Source organism: Schistocerca piceifrons, chromosome 2 (genome assembly GCF_021461385.2).
Source record: "Schistocerca piceifrons isolate TAMUIC-IGC-003096 chromosome 2, iqSchPice1.1, whole genome shotgun sequence".
Taxonomy (NCBI): Eukaryota; Metazoa; Arthropoda; class Insecta; order Orthoptera; family Acrididae; genus Schistocerca; species Schistocerca piceifrons.
The window spans coordinates 823,142,704-823,165,279 of NC_060139.1; the positions used below are offsets into that span (position 1 = coordinate 823,142,704).

The 22,576-nt window shown below is 39.2% G+C and overlaps 1 protein-coding gene across 5 annotated transcripts in view; it reads left to right on the forward strand.

The window, feature by feature from the left end:
* LOC124775025 (NADP-dependent malic enzyme) overlaps positions 1-22,576 on the forward strand; it is a 74,922-nt gene that overhangs the window by 26,306 nt on the left and 26,040 nt on the right. For all 5 annotated transcript variants that reach the window (XM_047249792.1, XM_047249793.1, XM_047249789.1 and 2 more), the window contains exons 5-9: positions 2,324-2,504; positions 2,675-2,986; positions 5,765-5,990; positions 10,080-10,222; positions 18,217-18,387. In XM_047249792.1, the coding sequence (XP_047105748.1) occupies positions 2,324-2,504; positions 2,675-2,986; positions 5,765-5,990; positions 10,080-10,222; positions 18,217-18,387 (1,033 nt within the window). The remainder of the gene's footprint in view (positions 1-2,323; positions 2,505-2,674; positions 2,987-5,764; positions 5,991-10,079; positions 10,223-18,216; positions 18,388-22,576) is intronic.

Genomic DNA, 22,576 nt, shown 5'->3' on the forward strand with positions numbered 1-22,576 from the left:
AGCTTTGCAATGATGCTGGTGTCAATGGTCACAAGAACATTCTCACACCCATAGATGAGGTTCTTGTCATCTATATAGCACAGGTGCCCACCAGAATTGTCATATTTTAAGAGCAGCAGTGGCAGAGTGTACAGCTACCACAGCACAGATAAGACATGTCAACAGGAACTGTTGCAAACCAGTTATTAGCAGAGAGTCTACGGGCACAGACACTTCTAGCCTGTTTTCCACTTATGCTGCAGGATTGACATGCGCAGTTTGACTCGCGCCATCAGAGGATCATGTGGAAGATGAAATGGCACACTTTGGTCTTCAGTGATGAAAGCAGTATCTGCCTCCACGCAAGTGATGGTTGTTCATGCGTACAACAGGGACCTGGTGTGCACTGTCTCATAGAGTGCATTTGCCTAAGACGCACTGGTCCCACACCAGGGGTTAAGGCCTGGGATGTAGAAAGCTACAACTCTTGTCCTCGTTTGGTGTTTCTGGAGGGGCACTAACCAGCACTTGGTATGTGCAGAAAGTTCTTATGCCATTCTTGCAACAGGAAGGTGATGTGTTGCTCCAACAGGATAATGCTCACCCTCATACTGTCCATGACACTCACTGCCCTCTGCAAGACGTGCAGCAACTTCTGTGATCAGCACGATCTGTGGACTCATCTTCAGTTGAAAACGTGTGGGATATGATGAGATGAGAAGTGACTCATGCAACTCATCAACCAAGTTTTACTATGTGAACAGGTCTAACAGGTGTGGCATAATGTATCCCAGGACGGTATTTGCCCTTTGTGTGATTGACTTGATGCAGAATCAGAGCATGCATTGTCACCTGTAGAGGGCACACCACATAATGGTACAGGTGTTTCAGTGTGGGTCAATACCTAACACATTAGAACAGCTTGTGCTGTTGATCCACAAATGTAATCATTTCATGTGTTGTTGTAACAAAGAATCTTGTGTGAATTGGAAACCTCTAAAAGGATGTACTAATCTTAGTTCTGGCAGTGTAATTACACAAATGAAAGAAAATAAACTTTTTTGCTAAATATCTTAAATCTAATCCTTTAGACACTTCATGCAACTCAAGTGTTTCCCTCACCTCTGTCTGAAGCAATTTCCTTCCTCTTCATATTTTTCAAAACTTTGCTGGTTGCTTAACAGTGAAATAATTTTCAAACTTTAAAAAAAATTGGAACAGAAATAATAGTTTTATCCACTGGTAACAAATTTCCTTATACTTCAGACGACAGACAACAAAGTAGTTGTTTCAGTCTTGGACAATATTAGGTGATGACCAATGAGGATGGTGCTTCTTCACAGCTGGTTCCAAAAGGTAATGGAAGACTTAGGACCCTGTGTGGATATGGCAGAGGGAGGAGTATGGGATTTTGGGTGGCAAGGAAGATATGCTCTAGGAAGCTCATAAATAGGTTGGCTTATTAGGGCACACATGGTCATGCTACAACAGATTTGTTTGTATAGTTTCCCATCCAAGGAGAAGTAGCTATGCTTAAGCATCCACATCGTTTGGTATGTAAGGGATTAAGCTGAGGCTTTGAAGTCGTTAGGATGCTGCAACTCATCCTTAGATCCCACAATTCTCTTAACCTCAATCTCACTTAGTCTTTGCCCCACACCACCTCCATTTTTCCCTCCTGCATTCACACCCTGATCTCCATAGGCTCTCTCTTCCTCTGTTCTATTCCCTCCACACCATTGTGTGCCTACTGCTTCTCCTTCTTACCCTTTAGCTACACTTCTCCAACACTCCCTCCCACTCCCCCTCTCCTTTATTTCTTTACCCACTCTACCCATGCAACCCTTCATCCCAGGTGATCTGCAGTTCCTGGTGACAAAAACCATTGCCTTACTTCTATGTACAAAAAGTCAATGAAATGTTATCAGATTTAGGAGAACATAAATTTCGTAGTTGATTTTTGGGATGTGGTGGTGGTGGTGGTGACAATGACGTAAGTTATTACAACTTTTCTTCCTTTTTTGAAATTGAAGCTTAGATCTCTGCAAAATATGTTCCATTGTACCTTTTAAAGGCTGTACATTATTTGCATGTTAAACTACTAATTATTATTATGTTTAACATAAATTGTTCCTCTATCCATGCCAGTGATTGATCAATAGTGGTAGAATGTGTCTGGTATTAAGTGCTGTTTAATATTGAAACATAACAGAGTTAGAAAATATTACTGATATTTTTGTTTATAAGAACTGTTATGAGGAAAGCTACTCATTTCATAGTTTGCTTTTATTAATTGTAACGTATGAGCAAATTTAACTCTCAAGTTATTTTATTTGTTGTGCAGGCCTGAATCTGATGTGCGAGCCATTGTTGTGACAGATGGTGAACGTATACTTGGCCTGGGTGATCTAGGTGCCTGTGGCATGGGAATTCCTGTTGGAAAACTTGCACTGTACACTGCTCTTGCTGGAATCAAGCCTCACCAATGTCTGCCCATAACAATTGATGTTGGAACAAACAATCAGGTAAATTACTGTGTTGTATAACACTGATGAATAGATTATTTAATTTTGTTGTTTTAGTAAGGATGCTGTTTTATTGCACTGTTTGTTGCAAAAGATTTATTGATTGATAGTGAGTTCTTGGCAGTTATGTGAAGAAAATTATAACTTGAGCTAAATTTTGTGTTACTCAGCAATTGCTCGATGACCACCTCTACATTGGCCTGAGGCATAAAAGAGTGACTGGCGAACGATACGATGCCCTCATTGATGAATTCATGCATGCTGTTGTGAGGCGCTATGGCCAGAATGTACTCATCCAATTTGAAGACTTCGGAAATCACAATGCTTTCCGTTTCTTGGATAAGTACCGTAATAAGTACTGTACGTTCAATGACGACATCCAGGGCACGGCAAGTGTAGCAGTTGCAGGTTTACTGGCATCTCGCCGTCTCACCAATACAAGACTCTCGGATAATACAATTCTCTTCTTAGGGGCTGGAGAGGTATGATATAAATTGTTTTCATAATGAAATTCGTTATAATATGAACAAAGTAAATCATATTCATATAATATATTCATATCCATTACATATAGATATATTACCTTCAGCTATAGTGAACTCTTACTCCTTTATTTCAGTTCCCCATTCTATATTCATGTGTTAAGGAAATTGATGTCATATTTATGCATAGAGAGGTTCAAATCACTGTCTACCAATCTTGATTTATGTTCTCTATGGTTTGTCATAAATTAGTTAAGGTAAGATGAGCATTTGGTAGAGCACTTGCCTGTGAAACATTAGAGTTTTGATCTGCCACACAGTTTTAATCTGCAGGGACGTTTAAAGGTTTACTGTAGACTGGCATTTAGTGCCCCACAATCTTGTACAACTGAGAAGCATCATTAATTAAACTTTGATGACCTCAGTGTGACAGTAGTGGCTCAGTGGTTATAAAACTGGCCCTGCATTTAGAAAAACAGCATTTCAGATCTGCACTTGGCTGTCATTTTTTGTTTTCCTAAATTGCTTAAAGCAAATACTGGGATAGCTTCTCTGAAAAGTCTGATTTCTGTCTCCATTCCAAGCTAGTGCTCAATATCTACAGGCTTTGTGGTAAATGAGACCATAAATCTTAATCTTCTTTCTTTCATGGCCAAATTCTTTTCCACTATTCTTCCATATGCTCTGTAATCTTTTTTTTTGATACTACTGTTGCTACTTTTTTTTTTCCTCCATAGTTCTTAAGACTAATTTGATGTAACTCTCCACTTCAGGCCTCTTCGTGTCCACATAACAACTACATTTTACATCCTCTGGAAACTGCGTACTGTAGTCAAACTTTCGTCTCCTCCAATTTTTACCTTCTGCACTTCCCTTCATTTTCAAATGGTCTATCCCTTGATGCCTCAGGATATTTCCAATCAACTGGACCATTCTTTTAGCCAAGTTTTTAGTTATCCAATTTACTTTTATACTCTTTTTTCCTGTAGAATTAAGTTACAAAAGGAACTCTTCACTTCTTGTCTGTACTGTTTGTCTGTTTTTCACTTCTGTACCAGACTAACCGCTAGACAAATACTATGTTCACATTTCGTATCTGCTATGCTTCTGCCTTTGTGAGTTATTTTGCTTCCCAAATAGCAAAACTTACCTGCTACTTTGTCCCATTTCCTAATTTTAGTGCTTTAGCAATCTTCTCATTTAATTTGAGTAAGTTCCATTACCCCTGTTTTACTTTTTGAGTTTGTATTTTATGATCTCTTTCATTCTGTCTTCTAATCTTCCAAGTCCTTTGTTGAGCTGACAGAATTATAATGCCATTGGCAAACCTCATAATTTTGATGTGCACTGTAACTCCTTTTTCAGGTTTCTCTTTGGTTTCCTTTACTGATTGAATACACAAAAGATAGGTTCCAACTCTTTCTTCCTCTCTTCTCAACTGCTGCTTCTCTTTCATGTCCTTAGGCACTTCTAACTGCAGTCAGTTTTCTGTATAAGTTGTAGGTAATGTTTTTATCCCTGTCACCCCCTGAATTTCAGAGAGTGTATTCCAGTCAACATTATCAAGGTGCTACAAACAGAGGTCTACCATTCTTAGTATATTCTATTAGATAGTTGCGGGGTCAGTATTGCAATGGATGTTCCTGCATTTCTCTGAAACTCAAATTGATCTTTCCCAAGGTTGTATTCTACCACACTTTCTATTTTTCTGTTATAATTTGCGTTAGTAACTTGCAATTGTGGCTTATTCAGCTGATGGTCTGATAATACTGATACCTATCAGTGCCTACCTCCTTTGGAATTGGTGGTTATTGCTTCTTGAAATGTGGGTATATTGGCTTGCCTCTGATCTTGTACTACCAGGTGGAGCAGTTTTATTGTGGTTGGTTCTCCCTTGGCTCTCAATAATTCTAAGGGAATGTAGTTTACTACAGGTGACTTGTTGCACCTAAGGTCTTTCAGTGCTTTGTAAAATTATTGTTGCATTATAATATCTGTCATCCTGTCATCATCTACTTCCTCTTCCCTTTCCACAGTACTATCTTTAAGTCTGTTTCATTTGTACAGAACTAGTGTATATTCATTCTGCCTTGGAGACTTCTCTTCTTCACTGAATACTGGCTTGACATCTGAGCTCTCTTTTCTCAAAAGGTTCCTTCAGTTTTCTTGTAGGTAGCAAGTATCTATATCTCCCATCATTTACAACAGTCTCTTGGGACACTGCTTCATAGTGAAAGAGCACCCCTTGCAAACTGCATGCACTTGGCCAGTGCAGTATGATCTTTTACACTAAAACCCAGCTGCAAGACTGCCCAAATGTGAGGTGTTGGTCCACGTCTCCCATTCTTGGACCATCTGTCCATGGGCAGGAAAATCAGCTGGAACAGCGTGGTCCACAGCTTTGTATTTTTTCTGCAGGCATTCCTGCTTTGTCATTTTGCACCTCCTGTCAGTCTCAGTTTTTAAGCGTTTGTGCTCCCTTTTGTGTGCTGTATTTGTTGCATCTTTGTTCTTTTAGAAGTTTTGTAAAAACGTATACACCATTATTTTTTATGAAGGGTATTCCTGCAGAATTTTACAGTTGTATATACTGTGAGAAGGAGTGCTAGTGCTCAAAAAGATAAATCTGATATTTGTTTTTAATTTGTGTGTAAAATTTAACATACAATTTGAGAACATCTTAAAGAGTTACAGGTTATGGTGTATATTCTGACCAGTATGCATTATCTTTGATTGCCACTGTATAGAAATACTGTGTAAGTGACATTTCTCTTGCAGGCAGCAATTGGCATTGCAGACCTTTGTGTTCAAGCAATGCAGACAGAGGGAACCACTCTCCAAGAAGCAAGAGATAAGATCTGGATGGTTGACATTGATGGTTTGCTAGCCAAAAACAGACCTGAGGGCAAACTGGATGGTCACAAGGCATATTATGCTAAGGACCATGCAGCCACAAAGAGTCTTGCTGCTGTTGTGAAGGAGATCAAGCCTTCAATACTAATTGGTAATCCTTCCTTCTCTCAAACATACTGCCGAAGTGGATTTTTTTGGTATATTTATTCTGTCTCTAACTGCTTGTCGCATTACTGACTCAGGTGCCACATAACGTATCCAATTTATTGTTAAATGATAAACAGATTAATGCCTGGAAAAATTTTAAATGTTGAATATGATGTGGTTGGTGTTTGTATTTCAGTCAATGCCCATTGATTTCCACTGCTATTACAAGCATTTTCCCAAAATAAGGTCAGCAAAGTGCAAAGACTTTGAGCCTAACATAAGTAAATGAGGGACAATTTATTATAACTATTCCTGTGATTTCAATACATCTGACTGTGTGAAACAAACTGATTCAGACTCGTAAGACTGCTTTGTGTGTTTTACTCATTGAGTACTCGGCAAACAGTGGGTGTGGCACTTTACATTGTACCTATTTAAAGACGTGCACAGTAAGGTAGTCACAAAATATAAAAAAAAACACAGCAATTTTATAGTCAGTAACAATGTATAAGATAGGAATTGTGAGCAATAATTTCAAGCATTTGGTGATACATTGATCAACTATTAACAGTGTATTCTTAAAATCACTGTGATAGGTTATACAGTATGATCCCACTTTTATGTTCCCTGAATTAACGTTTTTCTGCCGTTTATGAAATTTTTTATTGGTCTTGTTGTATTTCCTATGCCCACAGTGTTAATTTTCACCCAATATTGCATCAGCATATTTATAATTTTCCTGCAATTCACACATCACAAAAAATGTTTGTGGAGAAAAAATGGCGGTGGCATGATGTTGACCATCCGGTAGTGTTTACAAATATTATGTCTTTGTTTGTTGACACCAGGGCACTCTACTAAGCTGATTTGAACCGGTAAACATGTAAAAGTTGGAACAGTTCGTGCCGTATCTCCTGCCACTGCCAAGCTCTCTTGACGTGGTGGAACGAAGATATCATGACCAATTACAACCATTTCCAAACTGCCTCTACTGCTACTGCGCAAACGCAATTTCGTGATTGTTGTGATCATTGTGACACCTTTGTAGAACCATATTTAGCATGTTTCGGCGTACAGCCACTTGGAGCGCTAGTTGACACTGTCATTCACTTTTCATTGCTCAAATATTTTTAGTTTAAGCACAGTGCCAGTTACGTATTTTATTCATGCTGAGCAAAACGTCTTTCGAGAATTTATTCTCGTAGTCAGGTGGAGTATTTACGTATGTATTTTTTGTGATGTTACACAAACAATGTGAGTGACTGTGTGTGTGTGTGTGTGTGTGGAGGGGGGGGGGGTTACTAGAGTATCCTGCACCTTTTTTTCAATCACATAGGATTAATGCATTGTTACAGTGACCAAAATTAACCTTTTCTTGAAAGAGAGGCTCGTTCTGCATATTCAGTACCGTAAGTAACGGTCATTTCATAAGCTCAGATGACCCTTCTTCTTTTGATCATCTTCTGTTTTTCAATTCCCCATAACTTTTTTTTGTAGATGTCTTGTTTTGCATCCATGTAGTGGTAAAAGGTATGATCAAACCTACTAACCACCAATACATCCGTTTAAACAGTTGCAATCCATTTCATACCAAGAGGTCTCTCACACAGCCAAGCCACCAGATGTCGTTCGTCTGTAATTTACTCCCTATCTCCAATTATGCCAAGGGTCTCATGGGGGCTTTCATAGACTGAAATCACCCTCCCAACCTTGTCCAGAAATAGACCTCCCTGCCTTTTCTCTCCAATCGCCTACCACCTCTCACATACCTACGGTCTGGTCACAAAGGAGCACCCCTCTCATGACTCAATAACACCCAGAACTGGAGGAACTGAATCACATTCTCTGCTAAGGTTACAACTACATCTCATCAAACTGTGATATGAGGAATATCCTCCCCATTCTCCTTCCCATCCTACAGTGCTATCTGCAGCACAGCAAACCTACACAATATTCTTGTCCATCCCTACTCCACTAGTGCTCCAAAGCCCTTGCTTCTTGGCTCATATCGCTGCAGGAGACATAGATGTAAGACTTGCCCTATACATCCTTCCACTACCACTGACTCTAGTCCTGTCATGGGTATCTCTTACTCCATCAAAGGCCGAGCTATCTGTGAAAGCAAGAATATTATCTACAAACTAAGCTGAACCACTGTGCCACTTTCTAGATGGCGTGGCAACTAACAAACTTCCCAAACAGTGACCAATAGACAGCTGGATCTCACAGTTGCTAAACATGCTGCCCAGCAAGATGTGCTTCACTTCAGTGACTGCTTCACAGCCTGTGGCATATGGATTTTGCCTGCTGACAACAGCTTTTCTGGATTGTGCTACTGGGAACTCTCCTCACAACATATTATTAGTCCCTGTAACCCCAAACCCCACCACCTCCTTCACTAGTCCCTGTCCTCCACCAACTTACTCCCTTCTCTGCTTCCATTCCATCACTTAAGATGCCTTCTATCTCACCAATGAACACCCCCCCCCCTCTCTCTCTCTCTCTCTCTCTCTCTCTCTCTCTCTCTCTCTCTCTCTCTCTCTCTCTCTCTCCCCCCCCCCTCTCTCTCCCCCCCCCCCTTCCCCCTCTCCATTTCCCCCTTTCCACAAAAACCCGTTCTTGAGAAAACCGTTCTTGAGTACTGCTTGAGTGTTTTTGATCTCCATCAGGTCAGATTAAAGGAAGGCATTGAAGCACTTCAGAGGTGGGCTGCTAGATTCATTTGCAGATTTTCAGTAGGTTCGATCAAAACACTAGTATTACGGAGATACTTTGTGAACTCAAATGGGAATCCCTGAAGGGAAGATGAAATTCTTTTTGCAGAACACTATTGAGAAATTTTAGCGAACCAGCATTTGAAGCTGCTTGTAGAACATTGTACTGCTGGCAACATACATTTCACCTAAAGACAGAAGAGAAGAGAAATCAGGGTTTGTACAGAGGCATACATACAGTCATTCCCTTGCTATGTTTGCAAGTGGGACAGGTAAGGATAGGACTAGTACTGTCACAAGATACCTTCTGCCATTCATGATATGGTAGCTTGTGGAATATGTGTAGATGCAGAACTGATTGTTTTTCTGGTGTCAAAAGGTGTGGAAGTTGAATGTGCACCAGAGGGTGTGGACCTGGATACCCACTAGGGGTCTCTGTGCTCTGGCGTGTGCATGCACAGCGAGCCCCATCATGCAAGTGTACCACTCTCTGTACGGCAGCCAATCACGTTTCTCGCAATCATGTATTTAGGTGGCCGCGCGTTGCTTCCCCGGCAGTCTGGTACTATTGTTGTTTAGAGTGTTCCTGCATTGTTGTTGTCTTGCCATGTTTATCAGTTCTTGCTTGCATGCCTTGTGTTGTGTCCTGTTCTGTCGTAGTTTCTGTCATTCCGTACTTGTTCGTCTGTCCTGTCCATTCGTTGTTAGCGATACCTCCAGAGGCTCCCCCCGCCTGGCAGCTTTGTGTCTCCATTCTCTACCATGCACCGCTCACCAGTCACTCGCGACTATAACAGTTTTCCTTGTGAAAAGGGGGGGGGGGAGAGAGAGAGAGAGAGAGAGAGCACGGGGTCCCAGGTTGCGGCGGGGTCAGGGATTTTCACCTGCCTCGAGATGACTGGGTGTTTGTGCTGTCCTCAGAATTTCATCATTATTCATGAAAGTGGTGAGATTGAACTGAGCAGATGTTGGGAATTTGTATGGGCGCTGATAACCATGCAGTTGAGCGCCCCATAAACCAATCATCATCCTCAAAAGCAGAAAATGGAAACACCTCTGTGAACACCCCCAGTTGCTCTGGCATCTGGAAACAAGGATTTTTGCAAAGAAGAAGGAAAAAAATCCAAATTTCGTAAATGCATAATTCCTGGTCAGTGACTGATACAAATTCACCCATGGTAAACACACCTTGCTGGAAGCAGCTCCTTCTTTTCCATAAAGAAAATGGTGGTCGTTCCAGAATAATGTACATGAAAATTATGGTTTGATGAAAACTGCCTTGGCTTTCTGTCATCATCCCATTTTCTTGGATATGTAACTATAGAATATGTGTTGAAATAGGTGCAGAACAACCTTTGTAATCAGCTTTTTTGTTTCAGGTGCATCAGCTGCTGGAGGAGCCTTCACACCAGAAATTTTGAGGGATATGGCATCTTTCAATGAGAGACCTGTTATATTTGCTTTGAGCAATCCAACAAGTAAAGCTGAGTGCACTGCTGAACAAGCATATACAAACACAGAGGTGAGCAATTCTGCAACTGTAAATAACTGAGAATAACATACATAAACAAGAGAAAGGATCCATTAGTATTTGTTTGTAGAATTAGTGATAAACCTCTGTTGTCTTGGTAAATATCCAAGACAATATTACGAAACTCTATGAAATAGAAGAAACAGTTTGCTATGTGAAGCTCCATAATGTGCATGTAGACTTATTCGTACAGGGTAAAATGTAAGAAAAATTAGTAAAAAACAGTCTTAATCGCATGGATGTTTACTAAAATATGTCCAATTTCAGCTACTAGTGGTAGGCCTTCCTCGGATTATACATCATCCGGATGATGCTGATAATGATGTTGTTCGGAACAGCTGTGCTGACCCCAGTCACAGTTTTTCTGACTAGTGTCAGCACAGCTGTTCCAAGCGCCATCATCAGCCGGATGGTGTATTAGCTGAAGATGGTCTTCTGTTAGAGGCTGAAACTGATCTTATTTTAAAAATGGCTATGTGACTGAGACTGTTATTTACTAATTTTACTTACCTGACAGATCACTGTTAAATCCCAATAATGTTATCTAAAATTACAAAATTTAAGACCTTATGCTTTTTTTTACTAGTTTTGCTATAGCTGTGATCTGTTAACTGCAGAGATTTTTCAGATGAATATAGTGCAGGAGTCTCAGGTTTCCACTAAATAAAAATAGTTGAAAGGTATTGGTTCTTCACAGTTGTCTTTGCTACATTTCCGTGAGTTGTCTGACTGGGTGAGCTCTTTCTTTGGGGCATAGTATGCTCCAAGAAAAGATCTTCGACAGTCAAAAGTGAGATGTTAGTCAGTCAAAAAACAGTAATGCCAGAAAATCTCACCAAACTACTTGAGGGAAGGGACTACATATGGACAAGTGTTAATAAGAGCAATTCATATCAGTTGACAGCTCTTAATAGCAGGTCTGTGTCCTTTGACAGTTTTAACTGACTAAATATCCCCATAACAGACGATTATAGAAGTCCTTAATTCTCTCTCTGATCTATAAACAAATTGCCAAAAAAAAGCTTGTTGTTCAAGGCTACCACAATATTTCAAATAGCTAATTAATTAATTAATTGATTTACATTTCAAGTTCTTTAAATGCCCTAATGAAGGAGCACTGTCTTGGATGTGTAGAAAGTTGTACATTAAAAGACAGAAGAAACCACTTCTGGCTATTTCTGTAAAGTGTACTAAGAATAAATTATGACTAGGGCTAATGTATTCTTTCTGATAGTTATGTTGATCCCTTCTAGGTTTCTTCATATGTGTATAATAGGAGAAAGAATTCTACTTTGAAAAATTCACTGCTCCTTCTGCTATAGCTCTCAGCTACTGTTTTATCTCTATTTCAAACAAAGAATTTATGTTCCTGGAAACAGACCACCATCTGCTCTCTTGGTACTGACAGAGCCAAGATTTATTTAGTACAATCATCAGCGTTGCGCAGAACTTACATTACTGAATCCAAACATTCTGATAAATTTTAGAAGTGGCTAATGACCAGAGACCTGAAAATCTAGTCCGAAATATTCTTTGCGTGTTTTCTCTGTCAATAAGGCATATCAGGATGTCACAGTATACCTTGCTGTCAGCACAACCTCAGTGTTCCCCCAGAGACTACGATGTTAACAGATGACCAATACTCACATTCATGCTTGCAGATTCCCTGCCATTTGCAAATTCAGTGATCCAGTTGTAAACAGTATTTTTTATACAAGAGCTTCCAGACAATACACTTGAGTTAAACATTTATTAATATCTATCTGTTTTGACTACTTGCATGTACAAAATGCATGTGGTCCATTGTTGTCTGTGATAGTCGCCTTCCATCACGTCCATAGCTTTCTCAACATAACAACTCAAGTGCTGTCCCCACTGTTCACTACTGCTGTCTGCCATCAGCATGGTGTACTAGAATCAGTTCATTGTCCTACAAGTGGACATGCCTACATTTTGAGTGATACTTCTACAACAATGTAATTCTGCATCATTTATGAAAGCCCACAGAAACTTCAGAGCAGAAGCTGATGACTGGGGTCCTGCTGTTGTCATCAGGCAGTCAATCAAACTACGGAAGCTTCCGGAAGGCTGTTCCACTCCCAGGTCATTGGCATGTGGGCATGGTGGTTTCAGATGGGTTGGTGTCTGCTGAATTGCATTATCAGCAGGAGCGATGGCCAGTGGGCTGACTGTACTGCGACCTGATTACAATTCTGTGCTGCAGCAGACATGCTGTTTTTTTTTCCATTATAATTTCTACACTTAACATTCTACTGCACGGAGGCATGGAGCAGAGAGAAGCATTTTTTGTGTGTTACCGTTTGCTTGTCCTCATTCCCTTTTTATGTTACATTATGTACACTGCCTCATTTTGTGATGCTCACATATAGATTTCATAGGTTGTCCTTTTTCTAGTACCCCATTTTCACAACTTAACTTCACTCACAGTGGATGAGTCACATTTCAAGGATACCGATATGAGTACTGTGGGCTCACTGGTTGAAGAAAGGTGAGGAGGAGGAGGAGGGGGGGGGGGGGGGGAGATTGGGCAACTGGGCAACTCTGTGTCTGAGGCAGCAGTACATAAAACACATTATTATCAGAATTAGGCAGGCAGCTGGTGATGACCTGGTTGTGGTGTTTGGTCCAATATTTTTTCATATGACCTAACAGGTTTTCTTTGGTCACATGACCATTTTATGGCCCCATCATCTGGTCCAAGGAAGCTAGAAGGATTAGGTCTAGTGTGCCAAGTAAGTAGGTTATGGTTTCCTTGCGTAGGATTTGGAAGAGTAGGTCTCGCAGGTACATTAACAAGTAATTGGTGTTTAGGGTGGTGGTTCTGGTGATAGTGGCAGGTAACCTGAAAGCATAGTGTACCTTCTATCAGCATTCGTTGCACCTCCTGTTCTATTCACTGAGCCCTGCCAAAATTACCGTTCATAGCAGGTGCAAATGATAACTATCAGTCTTGATGCTGAGAATAGCCAGTGTGACCCTGGGTTTTGATAGAATTCGGTTTCCCCTGTAATAACCTCCCTGGGGCACTCTGTCGCAGGTTTCTTGGAATGAAACTGCGTGTACTCACATGACTCAGAGACTGTGTGTATTCTTGGATGGGGTAGACAATGACATGCATGGTTCAGCACTGCAATAATTTTGAGGCGAAGAGTAGGGTGTGTGACTTTCTATCAGGTGATACCAATAATATTTCATGTATCCATAAGTACACAAATTTCTGCAGGATCCCCATTCTACTGAGCAATGGTGGATGGCAAAACACTCAAATTGTCAATCTTTATACTTAGTGGTAACTGCACCCAGCTCTTAACCTGGTTGCTTCTTGCATACTGTCCACACTTTCCATATGGTAGTGGAATGGTAAGGACTCCTCTATTGCTGCTAACAATTCTAAGGGTGCTGGCAACTCGCTTCAGATTTTACATAGTCCTTCCAAGAACTGTGCAGGAGGTAAGCTCATCAGTGTCAAGTTGCTACGGGGAGCGTGGAGGAGAGCTTCCTGCAGCTCTGTGACTCAGTGCGTGTATCAGTGACACTTCAGGTGAGAGTATGTAAAACCTTCACAATGATCAATTGTGTGTAATTGAAAGGTATGTTTACCATGTTTTCGTGGATACTTGTGAGCTGTGTAGTATGCATTTCAAGATCTGGTTCCCTTCCACATCTTGTATGGCCTTGCATCATGAATTGTAATATATCAAAGGTATCTTTGAACTGTCAATCTTGATTTTCTACCCATATATTGACAACCATGCTTAATGACAACTGATGTTTTGATATTACTGCATTCAGCTGATGTGCAAATAGTACCCCACTGGACACAGGACTGATTTTAAGAGTCTTTGCCAATTTGTATCTGCCCAACAGCCTCAGCAACAGCACAGTGGTGATGCCTCTTTCTCTCATATTCCCCTTTGTCTTGTGCTTGACAACCGGAGCTCGAGTTGCTACCCTCTGTTCTTTGTCTTTACATTCTGGGCTGTATCCAGGCTGCTTCCAGTGGAAAGTGGAAATTCTCTGTTAGTTTGCTTGTCCTAAGAGCACAGGAGTGAGTGGGAACAATTGCAGTTACAACCTGTTTCACTTTCCTGGTTCTGAATTTCTTTCTCATATTTTCTTCAGCCACTTACTATCTCCCCCTCCAGGAAGAGCAGCCAGTAATTTACAAAGTGTGTCAGGTTCACTCTGAAAGGAACAAATTTCTCCACATGCACAATTGTGCTTTGGGTCAGGAGATGTAGCTCTACATTAACTAGAGATGTCATCTTGACTACCTCACAAATTCCGTGGTAACACAAATGAACTCTTTAGTTTTTATTTCAGCTTGTAAGGATTAGATAGCATTACCGACTGCCTGATGCGGTATTTAGACAATTTAACCTCTTGCTGTGGCTGCCTTCCTGTCTTTATAGAGCCTTTGTGTTCACCTTTTTGACCTGATGACATATAAATTTTAAACTTCTTGCAAAATTTTGAACTGAGGATTATCTTCTCCTGAGGTAGGTTGGCATAATTCAAAAGGAGAGGGCATTTCTCAGTCAAAAATAACCTCATATGGGGACAATCCAAAGTTTTCATAGGTTGAAGAGTTGTACATGGCCATGACACGTGTTATGGCTACTATTTACATAATAACTTAACATTTTTCTTATTGTCAGTGAATTCTTGCAGTTCTGTCATTTGCTTGTAGATGTAATGCATGGTTTGTAATTTCTTTATACATAATAACCAGAATAATTGCTTTAAACTCTCAGGCATAAAGTTAGTGCCTTAGTCAGTTATAATAGTATCTTGTGTTATGAACTTCAGTAACAAACAGTTAACCATAGCCTGTGCCACTGTTTCTGATTTTTCATATGGTATGGCAATCGTGGCTCAGTAACATGAGAAATGATCAATTATAGGCAACACATATTGATTCCTTGCCGTTGTTTGTGTGAAGTGGCCAAAGATGGCTAGTCTTATGATTTGGAATGGTCTATCCACCTCATCTAACCTTTTTAATGACAATCACTGCTGACTCATCCTTACACTCTGAATGCAAGGAATGCAGTTCTTTATGTAATGCTCTACATCTCATTTTCTTTTGGGCCACCAGAAATTATCCACAATATGGCACTCTGGGGCACCACACATTGTGTCCTGCTGCTCAGATTGTCTCCTAAATCGTTTGTATGCATGAGGAACAACAGAAGGCGTACAACACTACCTTGGGGAACGCCAGAAATCACTTCTGTTTTACTCTATGACTACGAACTGATACTTCTCTGACAGCGAATCATGAAGTCAGTCACATAACTGATACGATATTCCGTAAGTATGCAATTTCACTACAAGCTGCGTGTGTGGTGCAGTGTCAAAAAATCTAGAAATGCAGAATTAATGTGAAATCCCATGGCACTCAACATTCATTTGAGTAAAGAGGTAGATGTGTTTCACAAGTACAATGTTTTCTAAATCTGTGTTGACTGTGTATCAATAGACCGTTCTCTTTGAGGTAATTCATAATATTCGAACTTAGTATATGTTTCAAAGTCCTGTTGCATATCGACATTAATGATATGATCCTGTAATGTAGTGGATTACTCATACTACCATTCTTGAGTATTGGTGTGACCTGTGCAACTTTCCGACCTTTGGTATGGATCTTTCGTCAAGTGAACGGTTGTGTATGATTGTTAAGTATGGAGCTATGGAAGTGGAAATGCCATGTGGCTAGGGCCTCCCGTTGGGTAGACTGCTCACTTGGTGCAAGTCTTTCGAGTTGATGCCACTTTCGTGACTTGCGTGTCAATGGGGATGAAATGATGATGATAAAGACAATGCAACACCCAGTCCCTGAGTGGAGGAAATCTTTGACCCAGCCGGGAATCGAACCCGGACTGTTAGGTATGACATTCCATTGTGCTGATTGCTCATCTGCCAGGGGCTATGGAGCTATTGTATCAGCATACTCTGAAAGGAAACTAATTAGTATACGGCCTGGACTGTGGAAGACTTGCTTTTCCTAAGTGATTTAAGTTGCTTCACTACTCCGAGGATATCTAATTCTACATTACTCATGTTGGCAGCTGTTCTTGATTCATATTCTGGAATATTTACTTTGTCATCTTTGGTGAATGAATTTTAGAAGACTGGTGTTTAGTAACTCTGCTTTGGCAGCACTGTTGTCTTCAATATTTCCATTGCTATCACGCAGAGACGGCATTGATTGTGTCTTGCCGATAGCATACTTCACATACGACCAAAAACTCTTTGGATTTTCTGCCAGGTTTTGAGACAAAGTTTCATTGTAGAAACTATTGTAAGCATCTCGCATTTAAGTTCGTGCTAAATTTCAAGCTTCTGTAGAATATCACCAGTCTTGGAGATTTTGCATCCATTTAAATTTGGCATGTTTCTTATGTATTTTCTGCAACAGTTTTCTGATACATTTTGTGTACCGAGGAGGATCAGCTCAATCATCTGTTAATCTTAGAAGAGTAACTGCTTATTAAAAACCTAATGTTGTGATCTCTCTTAACAGATGATTTAGCAGCACTGATGTCTGGCAATGGAGTATGCATAGCCTATCTAGGTTGGTGTAATGTATCTGCTTTCACTGTATCGCTTTATGTTTCTGTGTTTCAAACTGTTGTTAGGAAGAATCAACTGAATTTAGTAGGCAATGAATTTTATGTTTTGTACGCTGCTACAGTCATCCAGGAGGTGAATATCATTTGACTTATTGATTTTACTCATTTCACCCTCAATAATGCTCCAAATTGCCTTTCCATTGCACTTCAGATTTTGAATTTTTTGTGCATAGTACATGGTTTTAGCCTTTTTCATGACACATTGCAGAATGTTTTGAGACTTCTTGTAGTGTATTTTTAAGTGTTAATTAGAGTTAGTTCTCTGCATTAAATAAAACTCTCTTCGTAGCACGAAGTTCTTGGATCCCAGATGTTAGCCACGCTTTTGCTCAGCATCTATTGCAAATGTCCCTGATATGTTGTATATGAAAACTGGATCCATAATGTTATAAGAATATTTTGAATGAAGATTTAATTTCTCCCTACTGTGTGCTCTTTGTAAAAGTCTTCCAATTTTTCATCTTGTAAATTCTCCCTGAATGTGTAATTGAGTCAGCAGTTACTGTTCATGAAATTTTACAGTTGCTGTTGCACTCCATTCTGTTTCTGTTGGAAATGTTGTTATGGTGGTTAAACTAAAACTGGACATCATTAAGTCAAGGTTCCCTTAATCAGAAATATTTGAAATGAATCTATATTGGTATCCTTACATAGTCACTTCCTAGTTACTTTTAAGTCATATTATACCCATTCTAATTGCTTAATGAAGTTTAAAACCTCTCCTGTTGGATGCCCATAGACACTCAGAAACACTATGTTGTATATTTCTGAGTCTTTTGCTGAACTTCAGCACTCAAAGATTGTTCAGTGACATATTCACAGAGGCCTATGGCCTGGTACTTCATTCCACTTTTTGTGTATATAGCCTCTCAGTACTGCCAAGAGACACTTCATTTTACTTCAATTGCTGTGCCCAGTTGTCTTATATTAGATGATTTATTCCAGGATTTGTGGTAAAAGTTCAAAGAAGGCCATTCTCGCATAGGCATAGGCACCAGCATTGATTCACCCAATTCCCCATCATACCATCGAATCTGTTAGTGGTATTCCACTAGTTCACAGCTCCAAACATGTAACATGAAATTTATGTTCAACATGAAAATTACTGCTGTTATTTATTTTCATAATTTCGTGGTTAGAATAAAATGGTAGGAATAAAACAATACTGCACTCCATGGAGTGAAAATTGCAGTTTCTGTATTTGGAAATGAATTATGGAAATGGCACATAGTTTTCAGAAAAGAAGGAAAAAATAATTAAATTGCAAATACTAGCAACATATGGGTTTAGATGGAATTAAGTTTTCTTCATACTGATTTTCTTTTACAGGGCCGCTGCATTTTTGCCAGTGGTTCTCCGTTCCCACCTGTACAGCTTGATGGTAAAACTTACTATCCAGGACAAGGAAACAATGCCTACATTTTCCCCGGCATTGCATTAGGCGTTATTGTCACAGGCATTCATCATATTGAGGAACAACTGTTTCTTATTGCTGCACAGGTAAGATAATCTTTACTATGTACACAGTTTAAACAGTAATTGAATTGAACTTTAAAACTTCCCTGACCAGTACAGATTGTTCTATAAAATTTCGGGAAAACTGCCATATGTCTGTAACGGGCTGGTTTGATATTTTGGCCCAGAGTCTTCTGGCCATCTTTAGGTGAATACTGATGAGCAATAAATTGAGCTCTCCAATTTAAGATCCCGCCAGCACATGCATGGTATCCTAGTTAGTATTGTGCATGTGCTTCTACTGTAAGTCTGTGCGCTGCGCTGAGCGCCATACGTGGTGAAAGCTTGCCTCTTAGATATCAAAATGATTGTTTCCACATGGTAAGTTTGCAGGAGGATGCTGATTACGTGGGGCATGAAGTTTTACTATAATTAGATTCCATGCAGAATTTAATTGGAGACAGCTCTATCGATTCAGACAATCGCATTTTCTAGTGGTTCATTGATGAGTGAGCTCTGAAAGTTTGACATATGGGCCACAAGTTTTGTTTAATTATATATCATAAGATGACCTGTGGAAATACAGTGTTCAGCAATAGTTGACTTACTTCCTTGGAGAAGGCAAGTATGTCACTGATGTTCTATAATATGATCTTGCAAGTGCAAATCATTTGCACTATATCAGATTTGACGGATTCACGTGGAATCCTGTAAACACCAGCTTTGCGCAACTCTAAGTAATCTTTAACAGATCCCAAAAGAGCTGATATTTTGGAAAGTGGTCAAAAGATTACTTCAACTTATGTTGTCTTAATATTCTGCTTGTTTTAGCAGAAGCATTTCCAGTATATGGTAGACAAATGGTCGTTTTGAATGCCTCATCCTCTTCCTTGTTCTGTTATTTGTATGTCTGTACTTGTTGAGGTGAATATCCCTAGTTCAAGACACAGTTTGGAGGTATTCCAGTTCCGTTTGCAGGCTGTTGGTATCTAAGGAGCAAGCACTCGACTCAGCTATTTTAAAAACAGCAGTATTTTGGCATTACACTGAGGAGACTTTTATAATTTGGTCTTACTGTTTAAAAAGTCTCAGGGTTCCTCCAACACCTGGCCCTATGTGAAACAATAAAATTTGCTATGTAGGTGGAGAAAGATGGTTGCTTATGTTTTTAGATGTGTTGGTGCGAAGTGAGGGTGATGGCACAATTGGGCATTCAGTGTATTTTGAAAGGCCACTCATACTGATCTTTATTTACAATCTACTGGTTGCCACCATCCTGCACAAACAATGAGTGTTCTGAAGATCTTGATCCACCGAGCCCATACCATCTCGGATGCCAGTAGCCTGCAAATGGAACTGGATCACCTCCATACTGTGTTCTTGAACAACGGACATTCATCTTGACAAGTATAAAGAACGCTACAGCGTGCAAATGACAGAACAAGGAAGAGGATGAAGCCTTCAAAATGACTGCTTGGCTACCAGATATCGGAAATGTTTCAGGTAAAATAGGCAGAATATAAAGAAGACATAAAGTTAAAGTAATCTTTTGACCTCCTTCCAAAATATCAGCTGTTTTGGGATCTGTTAAAGATTACTTAGAGTTGTGCAAAGAAGGTTATTACAGTATTCAGTGTAAATGTTGCCACCTTACATAGGGCAAACAACGTGCACTGTGCAAGATTGTGTTATAGAACATCGACGGCACACTCGATTTCTCCAAACAAATAAGTTGCTGAACTCTGTATTTACTCTTCATTTGCTGAAATGTAATGAAACTACAATTTTGGCCCATACATCAAACTTTTGGAGCTCAATCATCAATGAATTAGTAGAAATTTAACTGTCTGAATCACTTATGAATCGAGGTGGCTGTTTCCAATTATATTCTGCGTGGGATCCGATTATAGAAAAACTTCATGCCCTGCGGCATCATACTGCCATCTTACCATGTGGAGACAATCGTTTTTGTATCAAAGAGGTGAGCTCTCACCATGTATGACGCTCAGAGCAGCACAGAGACTTACAGGAGAAGCATGTGCTGTCAAACAACATATCCATAATGCCAGCTAGGGTACCACGCATGTGCTGGTGGAGTCTTAAATAGGAGAGCTCAGTGTATTGCTCGTTAGTATTCAGCTGAAGATGGCCAGAAGACTTTATGCCAAAATATCATTCCAGAAAGTTACAGACATCAGAGTTCACCCAAAATTTTGTAGAACAATTGAATTCTTTGTAATTTTTCATAATAACCTTAACCTTCTGTAAAGGACCTCAAAGGTGAATACATATTAAAGGAGACTGTATTCATTGGGAAAAAAAATGTGTTAGCAAAGTAAAATATTGTAATGCTCATCTTGAACTAGTCTTTCAAATTTGTTAAGAAATTTCTTTTATTTACATTTGATTGCATCTCTAGCCATCATAGTGTCACTGCTTCTCTAATATGTTTGTTTGCTTGGCAGTTTTCCACAGCAGCTGTTGAAATCAGTTATTATTGGTTTCTCCATCTTGAGCTTATTGCAGTTTATTTAAAGAGAGCTTTACACCAGATGTGTCTCACTTTTATTTATAAAGCATCTTCTGTGGTTATTTTGCGATTTGGATACATATGTTTGAGCATTTTTGGTTGTTTGAATCTAAAACAGAATTTTTGTTTCAAGTTGTAAATAATGCAAATGCAGAATAATAAAAATTGCAGAAAGGCAAAAACTGTAAAGTGTACACCTGAAACAGAGTCTTTCGATGTCAACCTCTGCTAACAAAGGGAGAAGAATCAGTGGTTTGGAGAAAATGCAAACAAGGGGCAAAAACACTAAGTACAGTACACACCAATTTCATACACAAAAATGCTGTTTTTGATCTAAAACACCCATAAATGTACAAACATATGTATCTAATTTGCAGAATAACCACAGAAGATGCTTCATAAACAAAAATTGAAAGACATCTGCAGTAAAACTCTCTTTTAAATTGCAGTATGCTTAAGACAGAGAAACCAATAGATTACTACTTCTTTATTATTAGTCTTTGTTAATTATTGTGTAGACATTTTGCTCCCACCCTCATCTTTTTTTCCCGTGCATCAGTCATCAAGTTTCTTCAGGATTTTTGTACTTCTGAACTACCATTTCTCTAAAAATAATAAAATCGCTAGTGAACAGCCTCAGAGCTATTGTAATCATCATGATGCATGTTGTAAAGATATTCTTGAAACAAAGCTAATCTAATTTCTAGTCTCAGCAATTCGGTTGCAGATATTCTATAAGCTCATAATGTCATTCATTGTTTAAGACAGAACCGAAGACCTGATGAAAGTAAAGAAAAAAAATGTTAGTTTGGCTGATGACTTCAGGACATGAACAAGTTTTTGGATGGTCAAGATGCAACTCTGCTCACTGTTATGTACCAGCTAATTATAAAATATATACAGCCTTGTTCAGTTTGGCTCAATTGTCTTAGCTGGAGTCACATATTTTAAAAATGTATATTTCTTTATTTTTTGTTAGTATCTAATCTTGTGTAAATTATGGATCATGCCTTATTGTTGAATGTTTATTGGCAACTCTTTTGTTGACGCTAATGTCACTTCAGTGTTACGGTAGTTCATTGTTAAATTGTTTAGTGTCTCCAAAAATCAATCATTAACATTGTTACGTTTGTTTGCCTTTACCAAACAGTCAACACTAGACAAGAAAGAACATACATTGTCAGGTATTTACGAGACCTTATAAATTATTTTTCTAGGTTATCAGGACCTTCATAAGTCACTAAGATTTTTTTCTTTAAGGCTTAGGTGGAACAGTGTTCCTTATTGAGGACAAGATGCTGAGGCATTCCACCAAATGTTTTTATTTAAATTAATGTTTGCATTGATGTAGAATTCAGTATGGAATATAGTATGTACTGGAAATGTAGGTAGATTGCTACTCCAAAAGTAGGAGAGGTGTGGAGAAAAAGACAGAAAATTTAGTTTATATTCAACAGTTCAGTAAACAGCCCTGTAGATATGTCTTTCAATAAATTAACAATGTGCAGTAATGTTAATTTAATTTTTGAGACTGCAGTGATATGTTTCATGTTTATTCAGTGTATTTTCACAGCTTTGTATTACTGTCAACAAGATGAAGCATTTTTGTTTTAAGAAGTACATAATTGCAACCATTTAATAATAATTCATGTAGGGGTTGTGAAAGAAATTTGGCCACTATGGATGGTTTTGTCATTTGCTATA